The sequence below is a fragment of the Podarcis liolepis genome, assembly GCF_965112155.1.
Source record: "Podarcis liolepis genome assembly, chromosome: 10".
In the NCBI taxonomy this organism is placed as follows: domain Eukaryota; kingdom Metazoa; phylum Chordata; class Lepidosauria; order Squamata; family Lacertidae; genus Podarcis; species Podarcis liolepis.
Genome location: NC_139562.1, coordinates 39,105,369 through 39,129,173, shown reverse-complemented (window position 1 = coordinate 39,129,173; position 23,805 = coordinate 39,105,369). Strand labels below are relative to the sequence as shown.

Here is a 23,805-nt window from a genome sequence, read left to right as displayed (position 1 = left end):
GAGAGGGCATCAGAGGAGGGAGGGAAGGGAAGAGGGACAGAGACCAGTTTTGCCCATGGCACCCCTGACCATCATTCAAAGCACCCCAGGGTGCCATGGCACACTGGTTGAAAACCACTGGACTGATCCAACCAGCTCTTCTTAATATTTTTAAAGTCATTGAATTACCTTCATTTATCAGATGAAGCCATATCAGAGGCTTTGGATGATTTTGACTATAAACACATCCATCTAGAGGCCATATCCACTTTTAGTAGCCGTGTTGTATACACTGCAAATGTATAAACAAAACGCATACTGTGAAATATACTTGCAAAAGACTTATGCATCTCAAGGAACTGAAGTTGGCACCAGCTGGTGTGTACTCAAATGGAAAGATGCATATTTTCCTAATTTAATATGTGGAATTACATTAAAATTACACATTCCTTCTAATAGTGAACCTAAGTAGGCAAGTGTCTGTTTGAAAGCAAAATGAGACCACCTAAAAGCAAGTGGCTATATCCAACATAGACTCACTAAGAATGATGGGCATGACCAGACATTAATTTTAATGGCTCTACTCTGAGTTGGACTTACTTGGATACAACCCATGATTCTGGTTTTCACATACTTGTTAATTAGGTATGCAAAAGTTTATGTGAAAGGTTTTTGTATAAAAAAGGGGGGGAGCCTGTGAGCTTCCATGACCTGTAGAATGTCGAAAGAATAGTGATGAGAAAAATATGAGCAAGACTTCTAATTGCCTGGAGAGGGAATTCTAGGCTCACATTTAAAATGAAAGACAGAAATTCCTGTCTTTTGCTTTTGGGGGGAGGGCGCAGTACAGCTTAATCACAGCTATAATGACTCATTTCTGCATTGTTTTCAATGTGCACTCTCATTTCCATTTTGGGAAGTGCTGAATGTCTGCACGAACCAGAAACTGGAGACACTGTGTGAAATGCACAATTAGGCTATGTTTACAGTGTAAGGCACTTTTGTAGATAGTGCTTTTTAATTGTACACCTCTTCACATCATTATAATACTAGGCAAAGCAGCCACCACTGTCCATGTTGTCTGTACACACAGATGGGTATGTATACCAACCAGTACATGTACACCAACACATTGGTGTTATCTACTCCCCTAAATTTGTGTTCCCATGCCTCCTGGCTGTGGGCAGAAATGATGTAATGCCACACTGCAGCTGAGCACATGTTGTTCTATAGTACTTTTTTGAAATTATTTTTGGTCATTCAAAATGCTGGCTGTCCCTAAAATGAGACTACAGAAACTGATGTACTAATTTATCAATATACAGTCTGTTCCATTGGTGTAGCCAAGGGAGGGCAAGGGGGCAGCTGCCCTGCCCCATCAATCTACAGTGGTGCCCCGCAAGACGAATGCCTCACAAGACGAAAAACCCGCTAGACGAAAGGGTTTTCCGTTTTTCGATGCGCTTCGCAAGACGAATTTCCCTATGGTCTTGCTTCGCAAGACGAAAAAGTCTTGCAAGTCTTGCGATTTTTTTCGCTCCCCCCCTTTTTCTAAGCCGCTAAGCCGCTAATAGCCTTTTAGCCGCTAAGCCTTTAATTAGATGCTAAACGCGCTAATCCGCTAAGCTGCTAATAGGGTTGCTTCGCAAGACGAAAAAACCGCTAGACGAAGAGACTCACGGAACGGATTAATTTCGTCTTGCGAGGCACCACTGTAAATCAATACAAATCTGAGGTTATACCCATGGTCTGTTCCCTGCTTTTCCTAGTGTATGTAGCTAGACTGGAAAATGTGAATTGGCACAGGCCTTGCAATGTCAGAAAGTCCACCCCAATAGAAGATGACATGAAAAAGCGCTCTCTGTGTACACAGGGAGACAGAAAGCACTTGAGAAGTTCATTCTCGGTACAAAATGGATTATAACCGTTCCAGCAGGATGAGCCTTATATATATGAATGGTGCAAGACAGGAACAATATGTGTGTGCAGCACCCCAAAAATGTACCTGCATCCAGCACAGAATGCACATTATCACAGTGTGGTTGTGGGCAGATGGACTGTGGAATGATGAAGGTATGGAGGAATTAGTCAAATTAAGCTAAGGTTACCCTGGAGGCCAGGAACATTTTGTGGCAAGCGACACACACACATGCAGTGCTATATTCAACCACCGACAGTAGCAGTTATAGAGCAATGAAGCACTCAGATTCAGGATGGGCAGCCAGCCCTCATCCTGAACCCATTACCATGATCACTATATTGTATAGTGGAGGGAAGTGATAAAACTACATCTGACAAGCCCCAGAGAGTGCTATATGGCTCCTGTTTGAGGCTGATTGGAGCCCTATGTAGTACTCAGAAATTTCTGAAGGTGTTATTGACAGCTACATAGTTACCATTGAAGACTTAAGATTTGAATAAAAATTCACTATTTAGGTCAGCTTTCTCCATTTCTTATTCAGTGGAGTAAATGGTGACTTCCTCTGTCTTTCCCTTGGTGGAAGTCTGGCGAGCGTATGTTGGGCTGAGAAATTAAAATAGCAACCCATTGGCCCTATAAATCATCTGGAATTTTCTTCATGTGGTTAAAAAATGCCAGAATCCATAAAAATGATATCTCTGTGCCACTTATGTGTTCATGAAATACGGTATGTGCAAATGACGAAGAAATAATTGGACACGAAAAGGAAACAATGAATATGTAAATTATATGTCTGGATTTTTTCAATTTGATTCTAATATTCCTAAAATACTGTTCCTGCCCATGCTTTTTACAAATCTCAGTTGCGAGATAGCATGTAAATGTGAATGAATTATCAATGCAATTTGTGAATGTGTTAACTATATGTTTAAAATGTATATGCTTAATCAGAGGCATTCCCTTGTGAAATAGTATTCAGTGCTGATCACATTGTTGTCACTCTGCACATCTCTTATTTCCGCCAATGTGGTTAGTGTGATTTCCCGGCCAATGAATGTTTTATCTGCAATTATTCAGAAGAAACACATGTGTGAGAGAGCACACACATATTAAATATCCACAAATTGCCATTGAGATCAAAGTTTTTAATCAGTTAATGGCTTTAAAGTAGCTTAGATTTTCTGCTAAAACTTTTTGAATTAGGAACTAAGTAACAAAATTAGGCATGATGAGAGGCTGCTATTTTGTTGTTGTTGTTGTTGTTGTTATTTTAAAGATGACTTGAGCAACAGCATTTTCATACCAATTTCTTCTTGTGTAGAAAAGGATGCACCTGTGCCTGAAAGATCAGCTTTGGGGCCCTCACACAAAGAGCGGATCTCATTTCGAGACCATCCAGTTCAGCTCAGCGGTGGATGGGGAAGTGGCAAAAAGAAGGCAAAAGCTTTGAAATAGTCATTGGACCTTCAGCATTTAAAACATGTGGTGAGCCTGTACATTGCCATTCTTTTTGGATTCTGCAGATAGAAAGTTCCTCAGCTCCATGTATGCTGTATTTTATTTTACGCTGCATGATTTCCCACCTTTTCTTCTTCTTCTTTGGCTAAGTTCTTTTATAAATATCAGAGAAATTACAATATTTGTATCTGAAATTTATTTTTGCAGTATGATTTAAAAGCATGTATGTATGGAATTATTATAAAGTGGCTGGTGTGATCCGGTGAACAAATGGATGTATACGTACAATAATGGTTTGTGATTGTGCAGTGGTATGTGACCGAGATAGCCTGATCCACAGTTGGATTTAAGTACATGTGTTTAAACTCGTTTCCTGTACCTCTCAATCAAGCAAAACAAATCAAAATCAAATTGGCCCAAATCTAGGTATTTTGCTTCTCTGCTTTGTAGATTGGAATATGTATCTGTTAAAAAGTAAAATGTGGAATGTCCATCTTATTCCAAACATATTAATGATGTAAATATGTTTTGTGTAAAAAATGCATCAATTTCTCCCCAGCAGTTGCACACCCCAGTGGGGTGAATGAATGCACATTCACAGCACATTAAAGTTCAGTAATGTGATATTAAGATCTGTTTCATAATTCCAAATTATGTTTATTATTTTGTGGTACATTGGCAGTCTTCTTACTTTTCAGGTCTGCTACCCTATTTTCCAGAATTAAAGTATAACTTTTAACATCACACAACAATTTTGTCCTAGCCTATTACTTCAGTATCGGTCAAAATCTACCCTTTTGTAGCCTCATGATGAGTCCGTCCCTTCCATGCCACTGATACTAATGTTGTTTGCATTACTTCAATGCATGTATGCTTTTCTTACTGAAGCAATGTTTCGGTTAGCATGGTACAAATTGCTGACAGAATCTGGAGAAACAATTCTTTGGTTTTAAACTCTTCTATTTACTTTGGTGTTATTATATCCCACTGGAGCCTTGACCCACTCAGAAATACTGTTGAAATAGAAAAGCTAAGACAAAAATCAAGGCTTCAGTCAATAAAAATAAAAAAGATGTATTAATATGTTGTGGCTGTGTTTAGAATATATTATACATTCCCTGGCACAGTAAAGTTCCTATCATGTTGTCTGTTTTCATTAATGTCTTCAAGTTAATATGGTTTGGAAATGTTTCTCATTGTCTAAGACCACTGTAGGAAAAACCAAAGCAGTATGGACCTCTAATATTTTTTATGGCTGGGTTTGCGATAAATAGAAAATTGCACATTCGTCTTGCCAGCTATTTACTGCACACAAAGATTTGGGTATTGAATTACAATCTGTATTTTAATGTCTCATGTCATAATTCATTTTTTAAAATGAAAATGCTGCTAAACAGATGGTTTCAGCTTTCAGACTTACCTGCCCAACACTTGGATTTAAGAAGATGCAGTCCAAAACCCTAAGCACACTCACTTGGAAATAAAGTGCAGTGAAAATCAGTTGTGCAAAGTTGCTAGCTGTAAATTCACTGATGTCCAAGTATTCTCATTTTAAGACATTTCAGAATTGAGCTGTCCAGGTTAAAATCTCAGCAGTGGAATTCTGTTCAGGAAGAATGCCATTTCTACTCTGAAAAGTTTCCCATTCGTGGTGTGTGACTTGTCACATCCACACCATATGTTTAAAGCAGTCCTTTACCACTTTAACAGTTATGGCTTCTCCTCCAAAAGCCTGGAATCTGTAGTTTGTTAAGGGTCTCCAATGACTCTCAGCACACTTAACAAACTATAGTTCCCAAGATTCTTTGGGGGAAGCCACAACTATTTAAGTTGTATGAGATGTGGAGGTGACCTTAGAATGGGGAGCCTTGACAACAAAGCATACAGGATGGCCCCAGTCCACTTGCTCAACCTAACCTACCTTCCAGGGATGGAGTTAAAAGAAGAGAGGGAGCTATATATACTGTTTTGAATATACTGTTTCCTTGGGGAAAGTGTGGAATATAATTCTGATAGACGTCCATCAACAGAAGTGCCCATGAAGAAGCTACTAAATTAAAATGGTGGATACCAGTAGCCCTCTTTCAGGCATTACTTGCTTGAAAGGGGAAGGCATGGGGAAAGACAGTGCATGTTTAACCCCATTCAACATGCTTCTCACACGAGTAATGCCTGAAGAGAGCTTCAGTGAAGCTGCAATCCTAGACACACTTAACTGAGAGTAAGGCCCACTGAATTCAATGTGATTTACTGCTGAGTAGACCATTTTAGGGACGTGGGTGGCACTGTGGGTTAAACCACAGAGCCTAGGGCTTGCTGATCAGAAGGTTGGCAGTTTGAATCCCTGCAACAGAGTGAGCTCCCGTTGCTCAGTCCCTGCTCCTGCCAACCTGGTAGTTCAAAAGCACGACAAAGTGCAAGTAGATAAATAGGTACCTCTCTGGCAGGAAGGTAAATGGTGTTTCCGTGCGCTGCTCTGGTTCTCCAGAAAGTGGCTTAGTCATGCTGGCCAAATGACCCGGAAGCTGTATGCCGGCTCCCTCGGCCAGTAAAGTGAGATGAGCACCGCAACCCCAGAGTCGTCCACAACTGGACCTAACAGTCAGGGATCCCTTTACCTTTAGACCATGTTTAAGATTGCAATGCATTATTGCCATACCTTGAGCCAAACCCCATTTTGGCTGTAAGCCTTATTATGCTTCTAAGTATGAAAACTGAGCTTCATGTAGGCTGGGACATTGAAAGTCAGTGTCTTTGACTCCAGGTGAAGTTACTTCCAATAGGTTGTTAATTGCATATTGTGTGCCTGTTTCATGAGTGATTACAGTTTGACATGTTTGCTCCTCTGCAGCCTATTTATGGCAATGGCCTTGATTCCCAGTGCAATCCAAACAAAATGACAGCTGTGGGAAGGGGGATAACAGTGGCAGGCAAGCACTTCCCATATGGGGGTGATTGCATGATGCACAGGCATTTGTGTAGCCATGCTAGCGCCCTGTGTTGTGGAACTTTGAATCCCTGGACTTCAGACCATGTTTGTGGCAAAGCAGGTTTCTAGTCCTCATAAGCAAAATTCTAAAGAAACCTATACAAATTGTGAACCACAGAAAGCAAATCACAGCCAAGAATTATTTCCATTTTCACTATGCTCACTAGTCTTTGCCTCCTTTTGCCTTCATCAGACTGGAAAAGGATTTTTTTTTATTTAAAAAAATGTTTTAACTCCTAATGAAATAATGCTGAGATGTTAAAGTACAAGAACTTGGTATGACTTACATCAGAGAAAACAACTGAATGGAAATATCTTGCTGCCAGAATTGTACAAGAAGCCCAATATCTGTTGCAGAAACATCCTAAACTGGGATTTTCAGCATATGCACTGTGGGGTAGGGAGAGGCAGATGCTGGCTTCAAGTTTTGCCCTGACTCTGCTACTGGTAGGTGAGATGAGCTATCAATATCCTTGCATATAAAACAAAGTGTTTTATTTGTTACTTTGTTGTGCATTTTTGTGTTTTTATATTTAAACCACCTTGTGATCCTCAGATGAAGGGCAGTATAGAAATCTAATAAATAATAATCACAGACTTGTCACCCAGAACACATTTTAAGTAGTGCTAAAAGCAGCTGCTCATTCATGTGAAAGTGATCCAAATGGGGTTGTCCGTTACCTTCCATTTCAATTTATTTCCCAATCCAATACAGTTCTGGACGCTTGGCTATTTTCTAGTTATAAAATCTATTAGTTCACTCCATCTCTGGGTGGTGAAGGGCTGGAAATCGTGTGAGGAAGTTGCCACTGACCTCAGTAGTGGCAGGATACAGTGTAGACACGCACACAACAATCCTTTTTAAAGGCATTCCACTCCTGGCGAAAGGCGTTGTTTTCTTTGACCTGCAAAACTAGCCTTAGTACAAAGATTCAGATTCCAAGTACCCTAACACCTTCCCAGAGGCTACAACGCTGGAGGTGGCTGAACTGCCGTTCCGGTTAAGTTCTTAGTATTCTCTGCAAATCAGGATTGCTGATCCCAAATCCAATCTCTCGTCGTTCGGGGCGCTGTTTTATGGGCCTGGCTGGGCTCCGATTTGGCCCCAGGTGGGTCAGAGTGGACGGCTTCGTCCAATAGCTCCGTATTCGTGTTTCTAAGGCTTCCTCCCTCCCTCCCTCCCTCCTTCACTCTCTCTCTCTCTCTCTCTCTCTCTCTCTCTCTCTCTCTCACACACACACACACACACACACACGTTATTTGTACCGCGTGTGAATATTAACGAACAAGTCGGTCTCTTGAACAGGATCCGGCTGAGTCCATTTTAAAGAGGCTAGAGATACCAAAACAGGTTTTCCTCTGTGTTGATCTGTGAAAGCAAATCTAGGCAGCGCTATAAACTTTGTTCGGTTAAATGGTTGGGATTCATTCATTGATGAATCTATGTGGCGGTCAATTTCAATCGACAGGTGCAGTTTGTAACTTAGGAGACGTGAGTTTTCAAGACTCACCATTGTAGTGGGAATTTCCTTTAGCATATCAAACCAGGAGAACTTACAAATAATAAGGTTTGGGGATTATGCAAAGTGATACAGGCCCACCCAATACATTCAAAGCACATTTCAAGCACGACCTCCTCCCAAAGAATCTCGGGAACTGTAGTTTTTAAGGCTACTGGGAATTGTAGCTCTTTAAGGCGAAGCTGCTTGTTTTGTGACTCCTCTATTCATACAACGAACGCATCCTTCCCGATTTGTTTTCCAAAATTATCATCATCATGATAAAACATCGAATGACAAAGATCCACATCCGAAACCAATAACGCTACACTGTGAATTATGACTATGGGCGCCTTCCCAGGAGCCTGATCCCGAAGTGTCCGACTGAAATGACTGGGCCTTCTTCCCAAGGAAATGGGCTTGGAGATCGGAAGCTGAAAGAGTCCTCAACCCCCCCCCCATCCCACTCCCTGGGGCTAATAAACTAAATTTGGGCTGCTTGAAATCCGTTGCAAACCTCTGTCCCGCAGCAAGTGCCCCTTTCAGTTCCACGACAGAGGCGCCTCTGGAAGCGAAGGACTCTCCAGCTCTGATTTCTAAGGGCACATGCTTCGGATCACGCCGCTTCCAATTACATGTAGTATATCTTGACCTGAAGACATCAAAAAGAAATAGTTCCTTCACCGTCTGAGGGTGGGGGTGTCTAAAATTGGGAGTATTTGTTTTATTTATTTATGGTTTACTTATCTGGCCCGCCTGCCGAAGCCCAGAGAACTATGCCAAACATACAGCATAGATACGGCTATGCCCAAAATACAGCCCAGATGTCCAAAAACAGTAACAAGGAAAGCCAATTAAAATTACCATCAAATCAGGGCAGAAGAGAGGATCGCGCCCCAGATCTTAAGCGCACTGGGTGGAAATAAATGCAAGATTCTCCCTGCGTTGAAATCGGGGCTCCGATCTACCGCAAGCCAGTTACTGTGGAGGAGCTTGTCAGTGAGAAAATCCTTTACCCTAGCAGGTCAAACCTCAGTCGTAGGGTCGGGGAGCTTGTGCTTTCCACGGTCTGCTTTCCACGCCTTGCGTGGAAACTGACCCAGTAACTTTCCCTCCCCTGCTTTGGAGAGCTGAAACCGACACGAGTGAGACTTCGGCTGCTTTGAAACGGACCGTCGAGGAACAGTGCCTGCCTGCTGACGAACAGGCCTTTTGATACCACAACAAATCTGAGAGTTTGGGGAGCCACAAGATTGCTTGTTGGGTTTTGCTGCCCAAAACTCAACGTGGTTTTATCGCTCTAGCAGTCTGCCGTGCGAGGAAGAGCGAGAACAGCGCGCGATGCACTCTGGGATGGATGTCTTCTTGTCCCATTGAACTGAAAGGTTGTGGGTTATGACTTCCCATCACGGGGAGGGGGAAACGCCTGTTCATGTCGGTGGAGGTTTGTTTGTTTGTTTGTTTTTTAATACACACATACACACACCCCACTTAGAGACCTATCTTCTGAGCATCATTCTACTATTCGGTAAATTCCAATGCGCTCAGTAGGACTTGCTCCCAAGTAAGTATGCATAAGCTTATAGAACACAATCTCCAACGAGGTTTCTTTCCCTTGCGGGAGCTTCGCCGACTTGAATGAGAGCTGAAACAAAACAGAAAGACATATAGCAGATTGGGATGGCTTTTCAACCTGAATAACAAAAATTCCAAGCAAGCCATATTTTTAAAAGTATAAAGAAAACACCGATCCTAAATATCCGGCCACTCCGCCTCAATTTTCCTGTACACATCTTTATTTGGAAGCAAATAGGACGATCTTTTTTAATACGTGTATAAGGACCTGGTCGTGTGAAGCCTGATGCTGATCAACCTTGCGCAGCTCTCATTCAAGTCCATCGGGCTTGCACAGGAAAAAAAAAAACTTCCATAGGATTGGACCTACGCAGTGCAATGTTTACTTAGGAAAAGGAATCCCAGGTAAACATGTATAGGATTGCAGTGTGCTGGGTGACAAGTCAGACCCTTTGCAATAAAACCCAGCTCGACATATGAAGTCTCGAGTCAGCAATGGAGTCCGGGAAGCGCCAATGGTCAGAGAGTCTATCTCGGGTTTATTTTTAGGGAGATAGACCATCTACTTCCGTCGTTAGAATTCACCGGCTCTTCTGCAATTGGGGAAAAACAACAACACACTGACGCGATTTCAAAACGGGGCGTCGTTTGTTTGTCTTGCGCTTACAAAGCAGTCGGAACATTTGGTGCCTGGCTGAGAATATGCTAATGGCCCAGTCGAAACGCTGTTTGGGAACTGGGGAATCAGTTCCATTGAAACCAGGGGCGGCGTGGATGTGGGATGGGTGACAGCAAAGTATTCGGCTTTATTGGGTGAAGCTGAGAGCGGGAGCCAGTGCGCCACTGCTAGCCAGCCTAGCCGACTTTGATCGCAATGGAACTGGCGTCCGAGGGAGCCTGTTTAGGATCTGGGTGTACCTTTCGGACACCTGACTCCCTGGCGGGAGAGGGGAGCTTTGCTTTTGATCAAGGGCTCGAAGCAATGACCGTATAAACGAGCAGAGAGGAAAAAATTCTCTCCTACTGAGCTCGCCCTTTTCCGCACTGGAGGGGATCTACAGCGAAGAAAAAACGACCTTGCCAGACAAACGAAAATATGATCGCATCTGGTACCCCACCTTATTCCTAACACGTTTCCCATGTGATTCAACTTTCCTGTCAATTACGGTTAGAACTGAACGGCCAGACCTGCGCAGACTGTGTGGATTTGTTCAGAAATAAGTTCCAGGAAGATCGTGGGCATGACAAAAGGAACCTGTTCCTTTAAATTTTGCGCCGCGCCTAATGCATTTTATATTAAACTATATTGTATTGTATGTCATCATTATTGGCATTCACTGTTCGACAGGCTCAAAATCTATAATAAACAACCCTAGTAGTATAGGGAGGGACATACTGGCAGCCTCTCAGTCCGATCCTGGGCATACTTCATCTGAAACAAGTCTCACCAAGTTGAAAAGGATGTATTGCATTGCACTGCACTGCACTGCGTTATGTTGAGTTGCATTCTATTGTATTGTGATTTAGGGCTAAAGTTGCAGTCCTATGCACACTTACTTTGGAGTAAGTCCCGTCGAAATCTGTTGGCCCCTGAAACAGGAAGTCTCAGCAGCGCCGGGTCCCCTCTCTACCAGTAAAAATGCAACACATTAAATAACTAACAATTTGCTGCGCTTTTATGAAGCTCAAAATCAGAGGCAGTCGCTTTACTGTTGCTAATGATAGGGCCGGCGCTTACCACACCCACACCATAAAATCTGTTAAGTCTTCTCTGCGCCACAGCAACAAACTAACGGAGTTCAACAAGTTGTCGCTTTCTAGTAAGTGTAAACAGGATCGCAACCTTGAAGGAAACACACGGCTGCCTTGCAGATTTTAACGCCCCTTCCAAAACTTACGTTCACTGCAAAATCTTGGGAAAGTGTTAACTATCCTCTCTCCTGCTTCTAGGGTCCTGCCTCACCGAACTGGATTCTGTCCCTGGGCAGTTTTTATTTTAGGATAAAACAGCACGCTCGCCTTCAGTGCTAAAGAGGCCGCTTTGTTGCCACCTCCGCAGAGCGCTAATTTCGGGGTCTCCCCTCGGAGACGTCGTGTGATTCCATTACAGCCAGTGGCGCAGCTTCGTGGCCGAAACCCTTTCCAAACTGCGGCGGCTGCAGAGCACAAAGGCAGCTCTTGTTGGGCTGGGGACAGGCTGAGATGAATTCGTTCAGGTTCTTTTGAAGCAGAAAACCCCCGATTCTGCGCTGCTGGACTTTGGCCCGAGCATTTCAAATGCAGCGAAGCGGGCTTTGAAACAGTGCGCGCGCAGGGCACTCCAAAGCTTCGCCTCAATCCAAATTGACTGCGGAATTAGAATCGCAACCGAGGGCGCGTGGATGTCTAAGGCAAGTCTAGGCTGGGGAATGGCTATCTGATCAGCTTCTATGCTCTTCACTGGCAGGGCAACATCGCCTCTGATCTCTCCCCCCCCCCCCCCATCTGTAGGTATGCAGAGTTCCTCCCCAAAACACTAACACGGAACTTTCCGGACCCAACAAAGGTTGGATCAGTCGTGCTGTGACCCTAAAACTTACTCGGCTGAAATCTAAGGAGCTTCCTAGTAAATAAACGGGGAACTCACCAAATACACACCCCGGCCTTTGAATTTTTGCACTGCATCACTCAGGGTTTGGACACAGACCGTAATCTGGTCTCTTACAGAAAAAGAAAAGAAAACACCATTGTTTCCTATACAATGCATGTCTACTAGTCCAGCTGAGTCCCAGGGTCCTCCTTCCAGAGCAGGTTTTGTTCCTCTGTGCTGTTTAACGAGGAAGCACTGCAAGAAGCGAGGAGGACGAGCTCTGGAGCAGTCCTCGTGAAAGACACGCTTTACAGAGCGATCTTCTAACTAGGGCTGCATTCAAACGACAGTTAATTCCGTTTCCGTCCCTTTTCCCTAACTGTTAAGTTCTGCGTTATATTTGAGCTTTCCCGCTATGTAAAAGCCACTTCTGGAACTACAGTGGAACACAGTGCGACTTTAGCGCTCGTTTCCGTGTTATTTGCTTCCAGGGTCAAAATGCGTTTTCAGATAAAATGGAAATGAGCGCTAAACTAGCGCTGTATTCCACTACTGCTCTGGAAGTGGCTTTCACCTCGTGTGAGAGCTCAACTATAATGAGGAAATGTCCTGAAAATGGAATAAAGTGCCAGAGTGTCGAACTAGGACCTGGGAGAGCGGAGTTCAAATCCCCACTCAGTTACGAAACACAGTGGGTGACTTTGGGCCAGTCACTCAACCTCACAGGATTATTCTGAGGATAAACTGGAGAGGCGGGGAACTATCTACGCTACCTTGAGCTCCTTGGAGGAAAGGTGCGCTATAAATGTAAAACTAAAACAAAACTCACGAGTTAAGCCCCATTACTTTAATGGATCTTACTCCCAGAAAAGTAGGCATATGAATGCAGTCTTATGCTGATACTGGGTTTCACTTCGCTTGCTTAATCCTCCAGTTCTCATCCATCGACTCCTTCGTGTGGATGTGTGAGAGAGACAGGGTTCACTGTATGGATGAACTACAGGACCCGATCATGCAGCCACCCTAAGCAGTGTGCCAGGCAGTCTAATGGACACGTCAAGGACTAATCCCACTGAGACCTGGTTGTCACTGTACTACTGGTCTGCCTGGCATGCTCCACAACAGACCGCAGGTAGGGGCTCACACGTCTGAAAGACCATTCATTCTGAAAGACCATTCATTGCATACATTTTTTAATGAGATAAAATAAATTCCTCCACACTTGGTGTGGAAGGGTGGACTACATCTCTAGGGAAAGTCTATGTTAGAGCCCTGCTCTTGGTCATGATGTTACCCTACACACATACCCTGCTGCCCCCAAGCATTGTGCAGTGGGGCAGTCCAGAAACATGTTTGCCTCAGTGGTACTTCGCTTTACAGGAAGTTTGCCAGAGGCCGCAATCCATGCTGATGCGGAAGTCAGTCCAATTGAACTGGCACCGAAGTAAACCTGGTTAAGAACACATCAGATATACTGCTTGCACTTTTTAGCATCTTAGTTGCACAGTTTCTTGGATTTCAGCAGGATCTGGATGGAAGAGGTCGCCAGGCTGAGTCCCATTCCCTTGGGGCCTCTTCTCAATTCGCTTATAAAATGTGGGGGAGGGGTGTCTTGAAAAAGGCTCACGTCGCTTTCCTAGCAACAACAACGATCACTGTGCGCTCTGCCGCAGAAGCAGCCCAGAGGCTTTTGCTGGTACCTCGAAGGCAGCCTGTAACGTCAAGCATTCATGGCGCTTCCCAGACAAAATGAGCAATAGCTACCCGACTGTCCACGCGAAAACGTCAGTATTTAAACGAAGGGTTTGAAAAATATGTTCGACTCGGCGGAAAGCGAAAGGAGGCACGCTTGCTCAAATATTATGAGCAGACCTGGTGACCGCAAAGTCCCTTTTCAGCATTCACCTCGACGTTTAGGGTGTATTTTCAAAGGGCAGGCTCCCCTTCAAGGGGGCGGAGGGAGAGAGAGAGCCAAGAATAGGCACGAAACCGACGGCTTGAAACTGACCAGGATCCCTCCGCTGGAACACACGCGCCCCACGCCGCAGGTACAGAAGCCCACCCCAAGCGCACCATGGCGCGCACGCCCGGCAGAACTGCGCCAGACGCTTTTAGCAACAGGAATGTCACTTTCCCCTCAGCCTGAGACTGGTTTACTCGCGAGTCAGGGCACTTAGGCTCGCAGCCAACAGACCTGCCCCTACTACATTGCATCATTTTCTCAACACCAAAGGTTAGGCGGTTTACGTTTGTGTGAAAGAGCAAATATTTCTCTCATTTTTAGCAAGTCAGACAGAATTTCAACTCAATAAAGTTCTCTCTTTCTTTCTCTCCCCCCTTCCCACTCTTCCCCTCTTTCTCTCTCTCCCGTTTGCCTTTCTCTTGCTGTAGAACCTTAGCATAAATTGGACGATCGTTGTACCTTAATCCTAAACATGATAGAAAAACTAGGCAAAAAAAAAAAACCCCTTTCGCAGCACGACCTTCCGTCTGGTTGACAGTGAACTTCGCTGCACACAGCATATCGAAGCACTTAAACTCAAAGGCAACTTCTTTGGGTGTCTCCCCCTCTTACCCATTGTAACAATATTTGAGAGAAGGATGTTAAAACTGAGCTTTTAAAAATCAGTGTTGTTTGGGGCAATCCTATGTGCAGTTTGCAACTCCTATTTAACCTTGACCAGTGTTCAGTATTCATGCTGTCACTCTTAGAATTTATTCCAAGGCAATTTTAATGATACTGGATATTTCAGTGGGAAAGTGAATCGGGTGCTTTTCTTCCATTGAAATGAAGAGAACTTACAAATGCTGAACTGGATGTTATCAGTCCTTGGGGTTTAGCACTGAGAATCGATCTAAGCTATTGTAGTATCAAAATTCTGGGCTCAAATCCAGTCCCATGCAGTTTCCATCGGAAGTAACTCCCACTGTTTTAGCGTTGCAGTCATAGAATCATAGGGAAGGGACCCTGGGGATCATCTAGTCCAGCCCCCTGCAATACAGGAATATGCAGTCCAGGGATCGAACCTTGACGTTATCAGCACCACACTCCAACCAGTCGTTCTGTGGGTTTTACTTTGGAGAGACGTAACACCTGAATAGGAGCAGGCTGCGCAGCACCATCAGACCTAGCAAATGAGCTTCAGTGTGCTCAAGATGGGATGCATAGCATCAAAGAGAAGAGGAACCGGACATGGAAAGGGCAAATGCGCCGGGGGAGGATGACCTACAAACTAAGCGCGGTTGGCTCAACCAATCCTGCGCCACGTTTGAATAGATCGCCCTTTGAGAGAATGGGTTGTATCCAACTATGCTAAACTCAGAGTAGACCTATTGAAATCAAAGGGTCTAAATTCGCCCGCCCGTTAGTTTCAGTGGGTCTACTCTGAGTAGGACGAACATTAGACAGGACCTGGTGGGAAACCCCAGGGCTATGATTCCTCTAGGAAATATTCCTTCAGCCATCATGGGGAAGCTTAGGATGGGTCCAGAGTCCAGTGGAGCTAGAATCCAACTCCGAGGTAAATTTCTATTCAGGAAGCTGCTTCTTCCCAGCCCTGTCCCACTGTTTCCATACTAAAACAGCAATCGTGGGAACAAGCCCATTGAATTCAGTGAGATTTCCGAGTTCACCTGCACAGTTCTGCAGTGTCCTGACCCCATTTGCATTTTATTGGAAGGTTAAAGAAATCCGGACTTACTTCCAAATAAGCTTGTGCGTAACGAGTTTAACCGCAGGCACGATTATTTGGGAGTAAGACAAACTGAAGGAAAGGCTTTCTTGGAGTAAACCTGCATAGGCTGCATGGCGTCCCTATGCATACTTACTGAAGAGTAATTCCCATTGCACTCCGGGGAACTTTATTTTGGGTAAGCTCCTGCTGCGTAAAGGGAGATTGCGCCCTTAGCGCTTATTTTTTTTTTGGTACCACGTGTGAAGGCTCTCGATGGGGGATAAATCAAATCGAGTGGGCTTTCTTTCCGGGGCTGCCATTGTAATCGCGTTGGTTGCAAAGCGGGGGGCCTGATGATGTTGACCAGGCATAGGCAAACTCGCCCTCCAGATGTTTTGGGACTACAATTCCCGCCATCCCTAGCTAACAGGACCAGTGGTCAGGGATGATGGGAGTTGTAGTCCCAAAACATCTGGAGGACCGAGTTTACCTATGCCTGATGTTGACCTTCAACTTCTGAGGGTTGAGGGATTCGTAGTTCATCAGTATCTAGAGGGCCACAGAATCCCCATCTCTGCAATGTAGACACAGGCCAGGTTGAAGCCTCAGGTGTGAAGCGGAATTGAAAGGTGAAGCCCAAAGTCCCCCCCCCCCAACTTCGAGGAAAGGGATTTTGGGGTCGCTGCCTTAGTTTGCTCTTCCTTTTGAAAATATGCGCGAAAGTCGTTCCTTCTTATGTCCGTTTCATCAAGATAAACGCAGATATCCCGGGGAGCAAAGATTGAATCCACACGAGGAATATTAGCTCATCTCTCTCTGTTCGGAGAGAGACCTTAGATCCTCGCGCAAATCCGCATCCCGGGGAGGAAGTCATCAAAAAGCCGAACGTGCTTTGAAATCAACTCGGCTTTTTGCAGGAGGCGAAAGCAGGAAAGCGACCGCTGCCAGGCACACTCCCGATTTCCCCTCGTAATCTCTCTCCTGGACGCGACATTGACAGGTTTATGGCGCTCCGCGTTAAAGTCGGCCTCGAACCGCTTTGTGCGCCGAAAAGCGCGCAGAGCGGTGCGTAATCGCCCTGGTAATCAACGGCTCGTCTAGAGAAGCCTTTGCCATGGTTTTAAAAAGAAACATTCTCTGTTTTCTAGGCATGTGTCATGAATGGCAGCTGAGCCAAGCAGCCCCTATGATTACGGCTGGGCGAGTCAGTCGAGGAAATAAAGCGATTGTTGACACCAGGCTTGAGAGCCAAGGCAGGCTGGGAGCCTCAGCCATGGTCTCGCATTCCTCTCTCCAAATCTGGCACCCCCGTATCACGCGCAAAGGTGCTGAGAGGCGGCCTTCGTTTTCTCTGGCTCAGATGCGTAAGAGCGCAATGTTGCAATGCTGGCGACCTATAGCTGGGAATAAGTCAAGGCGACCTGCTTTTTGCTGCTGTGTAAACAGGATCGGGGTGCACGTGGTCCAGCTTGGGCTGGGTCGTGCCTCAAATATTTAAAATCTAGCTTCCCACTGGTAACGTGGATTATCCTCACCTCAAGTGCTCAGAGGTTTTCCACGAAAATGAAAATAGTATATTAGCCGCTTAAAGGGTGCAGGGTGAAAGGAATACGCAGCTAGGTCAATTAGGATCGAAGCTGGTTTGGGGGGAAACGCATGAAAACTCACTATTTCCTAAGAAACCACAGAATAGGTATAGGCTGGGTAGGAATTGTTGCTAACGTCGTGTATGCAACGCTTCCAAATCCAGGGGTGGCGGCAGCGCAGTGGAGGCAGAGCAAACGACTTTTCGGCTGCCAAGTTTTGCCCGCTTGTCAGGGAGTATGTCCCACTGAATTCGCTGGGACTTCGGCGGCTTTTCTGGGATGCCCTCTCGGTTCCTTCCACGTCTTCGATTATCAAAGAGCTCGGGCGATAGTTGCAATCAGCTAAAAAAGCTATTAGACAAGTGATTGCAAAATCCACCAACACCTACACAATGGAACATCCATGTACAGCCGCAGTATACCCGATTGGAGGTGGGCAATCGGGAGGGGTTCGTGCCCTTCCTGTGACCTTCGCGGCGCATCTGGAGGACTGCTGTTTGAACCCGAGTGCTGGAGGAGGTCTCCAATCCTACGCACGCTTCCCTCGGAGTAAGTCCCATTGAACCCCACTGGGAGTCTTGTTCCTGGGCGAATTGGCCACAGGGTTGGCCTGCAGGTGGACCTTCGGTCTGGTCCTGCAGTGGACAGTTTCACCTTTCCTTCATTTGACACTCTCATCTTTTCAGACTCACAATCCGGACTCGGGCAGTGGCTGAAGACTGGAACCATGATGATAGGTCCCTTTTGACTTTATTACAGATCCGACGCGCGGGGGAGGGAGGGGGAGGGAGGGAGAGAGACAGAGAGAGAGAAACGGTTCGTGCTGGGCAGAGGCTGTCGAGAAAACGGCAGGAGCCTTTTGGACTGGTGAAGCAGTCGGCCCCAAGTAACGCGCTTACTCTCGGCGTCTTTTGCACGGCTGGAGAGCGTCCAAGCTTTGCTGAGCTGGCCTTCCTCAGCCCGTTTCCCTCCTCCCGACCTGGGAAAGCGACCTTGGCTTGGAGACTAGACTGCAGAGGCCGATTTCCCCCACCCGGGCAAAAGCGGAGGCTTTGGCCACCCTTTCCCAGAGCTAGTCCCGTACTCTGCACCTGGACAACAGCGTAGCAGGATTAGTCCCGGGAAGGTTACTCGGCGAGCCACCTCGAAAACCTGGGTCCATCAAGACTTGGACATTTGCCAGGTGGGGCAAGCCACCCGGGGAGCCTCGATCTCTTGAGATCCTTTGCTGCACTTCCAAAGACGACTCGGTGAAGTCGCATCTGGGCTCCAGGTGATTTTTTTAAATTTATTTTTTGGTCGTTTGTTGTTGTAGTAAATTAACAAAAAGGAGGCATCGTGAAATTGGCCATCCTGAAAAGGAGCTTTGTTAGGGAACCGTGACATTTCAGGATCTTGGCCCAGAGGGAGAATGTTGTGCTCGCCTCCCAAGAGGCTGCGAGGAGCTCCCACATTCCTCCAACGCGACTCGGACCAATGAGGAGCGCCGCCCTGGCTCTGCTGGCGGAGATCCTAAACCGCTGGCTTGGGAACAAGCTCCAAGCTGATTTCAATGGAATTTATTTCCAAGTCCGTGTTGTTATTTCCGATCGGGGTGTTCCTGTTGCATATCCAAGACAGGAACACTTCATGCCCATTAGCTATCCCGTAACACGTTTTAAGCAGCCGTCCATGCTCGCAACTACTGGGTTTTTCTAGACGTCGCCAATGCGTGGCAAAGGGGCGGGATGCGGATTCCAATCCGCCTTAAGGGCTTTGGCTACGGAGCCCCACAGTGCTATTTACGCACAACAAATTAACACCCGAAATAAACCTCTGTGTTTGCAATCAACGTCTTCCAGGAATTAGATTTGTGCCTAGAAATTCTAGAAAAGAAGACAGTCGGACGCGCCACTAATATGCCCCCAAACACCAACAATTATTGCCAGTGGGATTTATATCTTACTAAAAAGTTTTCAAGGCCGAAGTACGCGGACTAACTGAAGTGATGCTGAACTCACTTATTTGGAAGTAAGATCTTTTCAAAGCAGCTGAGCATATTTGCAAATAAACCTGCGTATTGTTAGATATATGCCCGCTGAAGTCGAGGGTAAAGACTCTCTTTAAATCCCTGGAGATTTATCAGTTTAACTGTGCTATGGATGAAATCGGGAAAAGTGGATCGCAGCGGCCTTTGCTGTTTTTGGCAACTGGATCACGCGTCTCTTTACTCGTTTGAGTTTAGGATCAAAATAAGGGCTATTCTGGCAAAGCAGACCGACAAATCCAGTTAGATGCGCCATATATAGCCATATATATCCGATGAACAAATCAATAAATGCGTCCAAATATATTTTATACCACCAATAAAATTTAATAACTTACAATTCATTGGAATTTAGTATTTCAGGAAGTACTTTTTCTCACCAAGCGAACTTGATCACGGTTCCTCAGAGACACCCCCCCCCCCGCCACTGGGTTCAATAAGCAAATGTATTTAATGTATTTAAGGTTGCAGCCTAAATTATCCTCTCCAGTTCAGTCAGTTTTGAACTCTAAACATCCAAATATTTCGGCTTAATCCACGAAAGTCCCCTTTGTTCCTCAGGCCTCCTTGCCCTTGTTCCCAAATATCCTTTGGGTTTGAAGAATCCTGTATTGTTTGAATAACAGGGGTTTTGTTTGTTTTTTGTTTGTTTTGTTGTTTAAATCCATTTTAATATTGTAATAAAAGGAGCAAGCTCTGTGGTGGAACCTAAACAAGCGGAGAAGGTGCTAACCCACCTGAAACTGGTGACACAACCAACGTGCTGTTTAATTGTAGGGGCGTTTTTGTCATTGTTTGGACAAGTCGATCAAGTTCAACGGCAGATTGGCTGCTGACTTCCACGTCTAATTCGCTGGCTTATTTCGGGACCCGTTTGGAAAAGGAGCATTTAAAAATATCCACCCGTCTTCCTTGGTCATGCTCAGTCCCTTCTCCGCGGATAATCGCAGGCTTACGTTCTAGCAAACCGCCAGTAACGAGAAATGAGCGCTTTCCCCGGAGTTCGCCTTCAATGAAACAAGAAAAGAGGAGAGCTGTACGCGCGCATTTTCAGTTCCATAAATACTCGCGCCACCCTGGAAAGGCTAGGCAATAAAATCAGTTCCTTGTCTGTAAGGAATAAGTCGAGGGGAAGGAGATGCTAAGCAGGCAGGGCTAAAACTATAGCCAGAATGCTAACCAGGATGCTAACCTTGCTGCTCAAGAAAAGAGTCGTTGGAAGAGAAAAGGGAGGAGGGCGCCGGCTGGGAACGCATTTTAGGAAATTGACACCAAAGAGTGCCTGGGAAAGGCACTTCATACAAAGCATAGCCACAGAACACCTTAACAGCTAGAAACTATAGACTTTTCTTTAAAGCTGCAAGCTTGCTAGGAATTGCTCCTAAAGGCAGGAGAATGTTCTCAGATAGCAAGGCTGCACGAATATGGAGGAGGGGCGGGTAACGGTTGACCCTAAAAAACCGGTATGATGCTCCCCATATGTTCTGCTCTGATCAAGACGACTTGCCCTTGAAAGTACAGTTAACCTTTCTGGTGGTGGGAGGAAATTCGGTGCAATTATTACTATTATTAATCGAGAGCTACGTTGCTGATCAGACGATTCTCCCTGGGAAGCTCAGCTGTTGAGAAGAGGGCTCGTAGGCTCCAGCCTATGCTACAGAGAGAGGCAGTGACTTCCTTCTGACAACAACAACTTTTGCTCACCTGGAAAAGAGGTCCCTATGGGACGCAAGCCCCCTACGGTGCCCCCCCTAGGCTGTCCGGCTGCCTTGCCCTCCCTCTCTCCTCCTTGCTTCCTGTTCCGTTTCCCTCTCACGCGCAGTGCGGATCTTTCGCCCTTTCTTTCAAACAACCTTTTTCTCGAGCCCGTTTGTCGCCTGCAGGAGTCCTCCGCCTTCCCTTCTCCACTTGCCCCCCGCTCCCCTAGCGCGAGGGTCCTTTGTTTTCCCTCAGAGCATTAGCTCCGTCGATGGCCATCTCCAAGGGCGCCTAATCGTGGCGGACCTGCGAGCTGAAAGGCTGACGACGCAGCGCAGCAGCTGCGCTTTTCAGCGCACTCAGATCCGTGCCCCGAGCCCTCCGCCGGCCTCGGGAGCAGGGGAGGCCGCTTGTCCGGGAAGTCTCTCTCTCTCTCTCTCTCTCTCTCTCGGGGTTATCTCAGGGGACTGTCTCTCTCCCCTTGCGCACACACTCCCCCTGGCCAAGAGCCGTCTTGCGATCGAGCCGACACCCTCTCGCAGCCGGTTCAGGGACGGCACCATCTCGCGAAACACAGCGAGACATCTGCAGCCCGGCCCGTATAAAAAAAAGAAAAAAAGCGCGCGGGGTTGGGTTGGGTGGGGGTCTGGCTGGTTGCCTGTCGTAGCCGCGGGAATCCGTCCTGAAAAAAGAAGCTTTTCAGAGCGATCTCACCTCCAGCCTCCTCTTGGGAAAGGAAGCGGCCCCGGCTCGCCTCTCTTTGCAAGAGATCTTCTGATCCCGCTTTGCGCATCTCCAGACTGCGAGAAATGGACATCAATGGCCTCCGCTTGCCTGCTGGGACCCTTTGGGGACATAGGTGGAGCAAAGCCAGAGAAAAAAGAAAATAAATGTGGGGTGGGTTTTTTTGAAGGGTGGGGGGCAAGCAGCTTAGGTCCCGGGCTGATCCGTCCACCCCAATACAGCCAGAGGATATTTCCCCCCCTTTCCTTCGTAGCCCCCCTCTCCCTGGTGCAGAGGATCTTGTTTCTGCGCTACGAAGTCTCCCTCCCCGGCTGTACACCCGCGCGGCCCGATCTTATCAAGAGCCGAGGCCTATAAATCAGGGGAGCTCGTCTGGCGATGGTGGGGGCGCGGGGAGAGTTTTATAGCATCAGATCCAGGGCGAAGCACAAACTGGGAACGATAGGGCGGGGTGGGGGCTCAAACACGCGCGCACACGCGCGCAGGAGGGCGGAAAGGGGCGACCAGCCAAGTGAAACTGACCAGAGGGAGCCTTGTATCCGTTCTGTTTTTGACTGGGGGACGCGAAAGGGAAATCCCATCCGGGAAGCAGAGCGCGCAGAGCGCAGGCCGTGGAGAGCCGAAGAAGAGCCCCGAGGCCGCCCCTGGGCCCAGGCAGGGGTATCCTTAGGAGGCCCCGTTTGAACCACGTCCTCTCGCTCGTCCCGGCGGTCCCGGGGAGCCTATCTTGTGTGGCGGCGCTGAAAGCTGCGGCTGAAGGCCGATTCTCTCCCTCTCTTTCTCTCTCCACCGCCCCCCGCCCTGCGCAATCCCCTTTCCTTCCTCCCCTGCAGTTTTTGCTAGCTGACTGCCTTGGCTTGTATTGGGAGAAGGGGCGCGCCGCGACTGCAGCAGACCCGCACGTGGCTTTCATTTAGGAGACACCGAGCAAGCCAGCAACTCGCTGCGCCGAGCGCGCTTTCTCTCGGATACCTTCTCCTAGCTCCCTGGCAAGGCGAGGCCGAGGGGCCCAAAGGATGGCCGAAAGGCCGGGGATCTTCAAGCCGGGAGAAAGAGGAGGAGGAGTTCAGCAAAGGCCGATTGGAGCTCCTGACTCGGCGTAAGATCAACGCCTCCAAAACAAAACAAAAAAAACACACTATTATTTTGTGCGCCGTGTGTGGCTTTCTTGCTGCAGTCCCAACTGCTAGATCTCTTTCATATCTGATTCTTTTTTCCCTTCCTTTCTCGGTCAGGACTTTTCACAGTGGAAGAAGGCATTCTTCAACCTCACCTCTCCTAAACACGCCGACTTGGAATGAAGCCCGCCACCCCACCTCCCCACCCCCGGTTGCAATTATTTCTCTCCTGCACACGGAAGCAGCTAGCTTCTGGTCGTGAGCCCGACTAGGTGTGTAGAAAGGGTTGGGCTTTGGGAAGTCAAGCGTTGCCAGCGGCTGGGATACAGATATCGATCTGCACACCATTCAAAGCGGTGGTGTAAAATGGTTTGTGTGTTTGCCTGAGCTCTCTCTCTCTCACACACCCACACCCACACCCCACCACCCAATGAAAACCTCCGTTGGAGAATGTCCAATACAGACACTAGCAGGAGCCGACGGGCTAATGCTCAGGGCGCCTCGCACCTTGAGCCAATGGCAACGTTACCATGTGCTGAAATAGACCTCGAAATCCTGTAATAATCTCCGGAAAATGGCAATTGTTTATAGTTTCATAAAAGACGGAATAATAATAATAATAATAATAATAATAATAATAATAACAACAACAACAACAACAACAACAATAATAATTGAACACAACGCACGCAAACCTGTTCTACAATCCACCTCCTGCGCGAAATCCACTGCAATGATGGATCCGAATGGGGGCTATGAAGGAAGAATTATTTATAGGATGATTGTGGCCATTTCTGCTGGTGGATCATAATGATCCCCTAATGCGGGTCACATTATATTGGTCATTTCATTAGAATGGTGTAACAAAAGCAAAGCAAAACATAAGCAAACCTGCCCTGAGGACTTTACAATATTGATCCCCCCCCCCCAATTTTAAGTACATTGCCTTGGATTTCTATTCTCAGTCTC

At 46.6% G+C, this 23,805-nt stretch overlaps 1 protein-coding gene and 1 long non-coding RNA gene across 6 annotated transcripts in view; one reads left to right on the top strand and one right to left on the bottom strand.

Moving 5' to 3' along the window:
• Window positions 1-4,104, top strand: part of LRRIQ1 (leucine rich repeats and IQ motif containing 1) — a 99,279-nt gene extending 95,175 nt beyond the window's left edge. For all 5 annotated transcript variants that reach the window (XR_014516533.1, XM_083463078.1, XM_083463080.1 and 2 more), the window contains one exon: window positions 3,222-4,104. Coding sequence is in view for 4 of the 5 variants with exons in the window: in XM_083463078.1 (XP_083319204.1) it covers window positions 3,222-3,355 (134 nt within the window). In the remaining variant the exon portion in view is untranslated. The remainder of the gene's footprint in view (window positions 1-3,221) is intronic.
• Window positions 4,105-19,768: 15,664 nt separating this feature from the next.
• On the bottom strand, window positions 19,769-22,990 carry LOC310687706. Its single transcript, XR_014516552.1, has 3 exons — window positions 22,241-22,990; window positions 21,689-21,819; window positions 19,769-20,283 (listed from the first exon to the last, which is right to left on the bottom strand). It is a non-coding gene; the product is annotated as an uncharacterized lncRNA (long non-coding RNA).
• Between the last annotated feature and the right edge of the window lie 815 nt (window positions 22,991-23,805).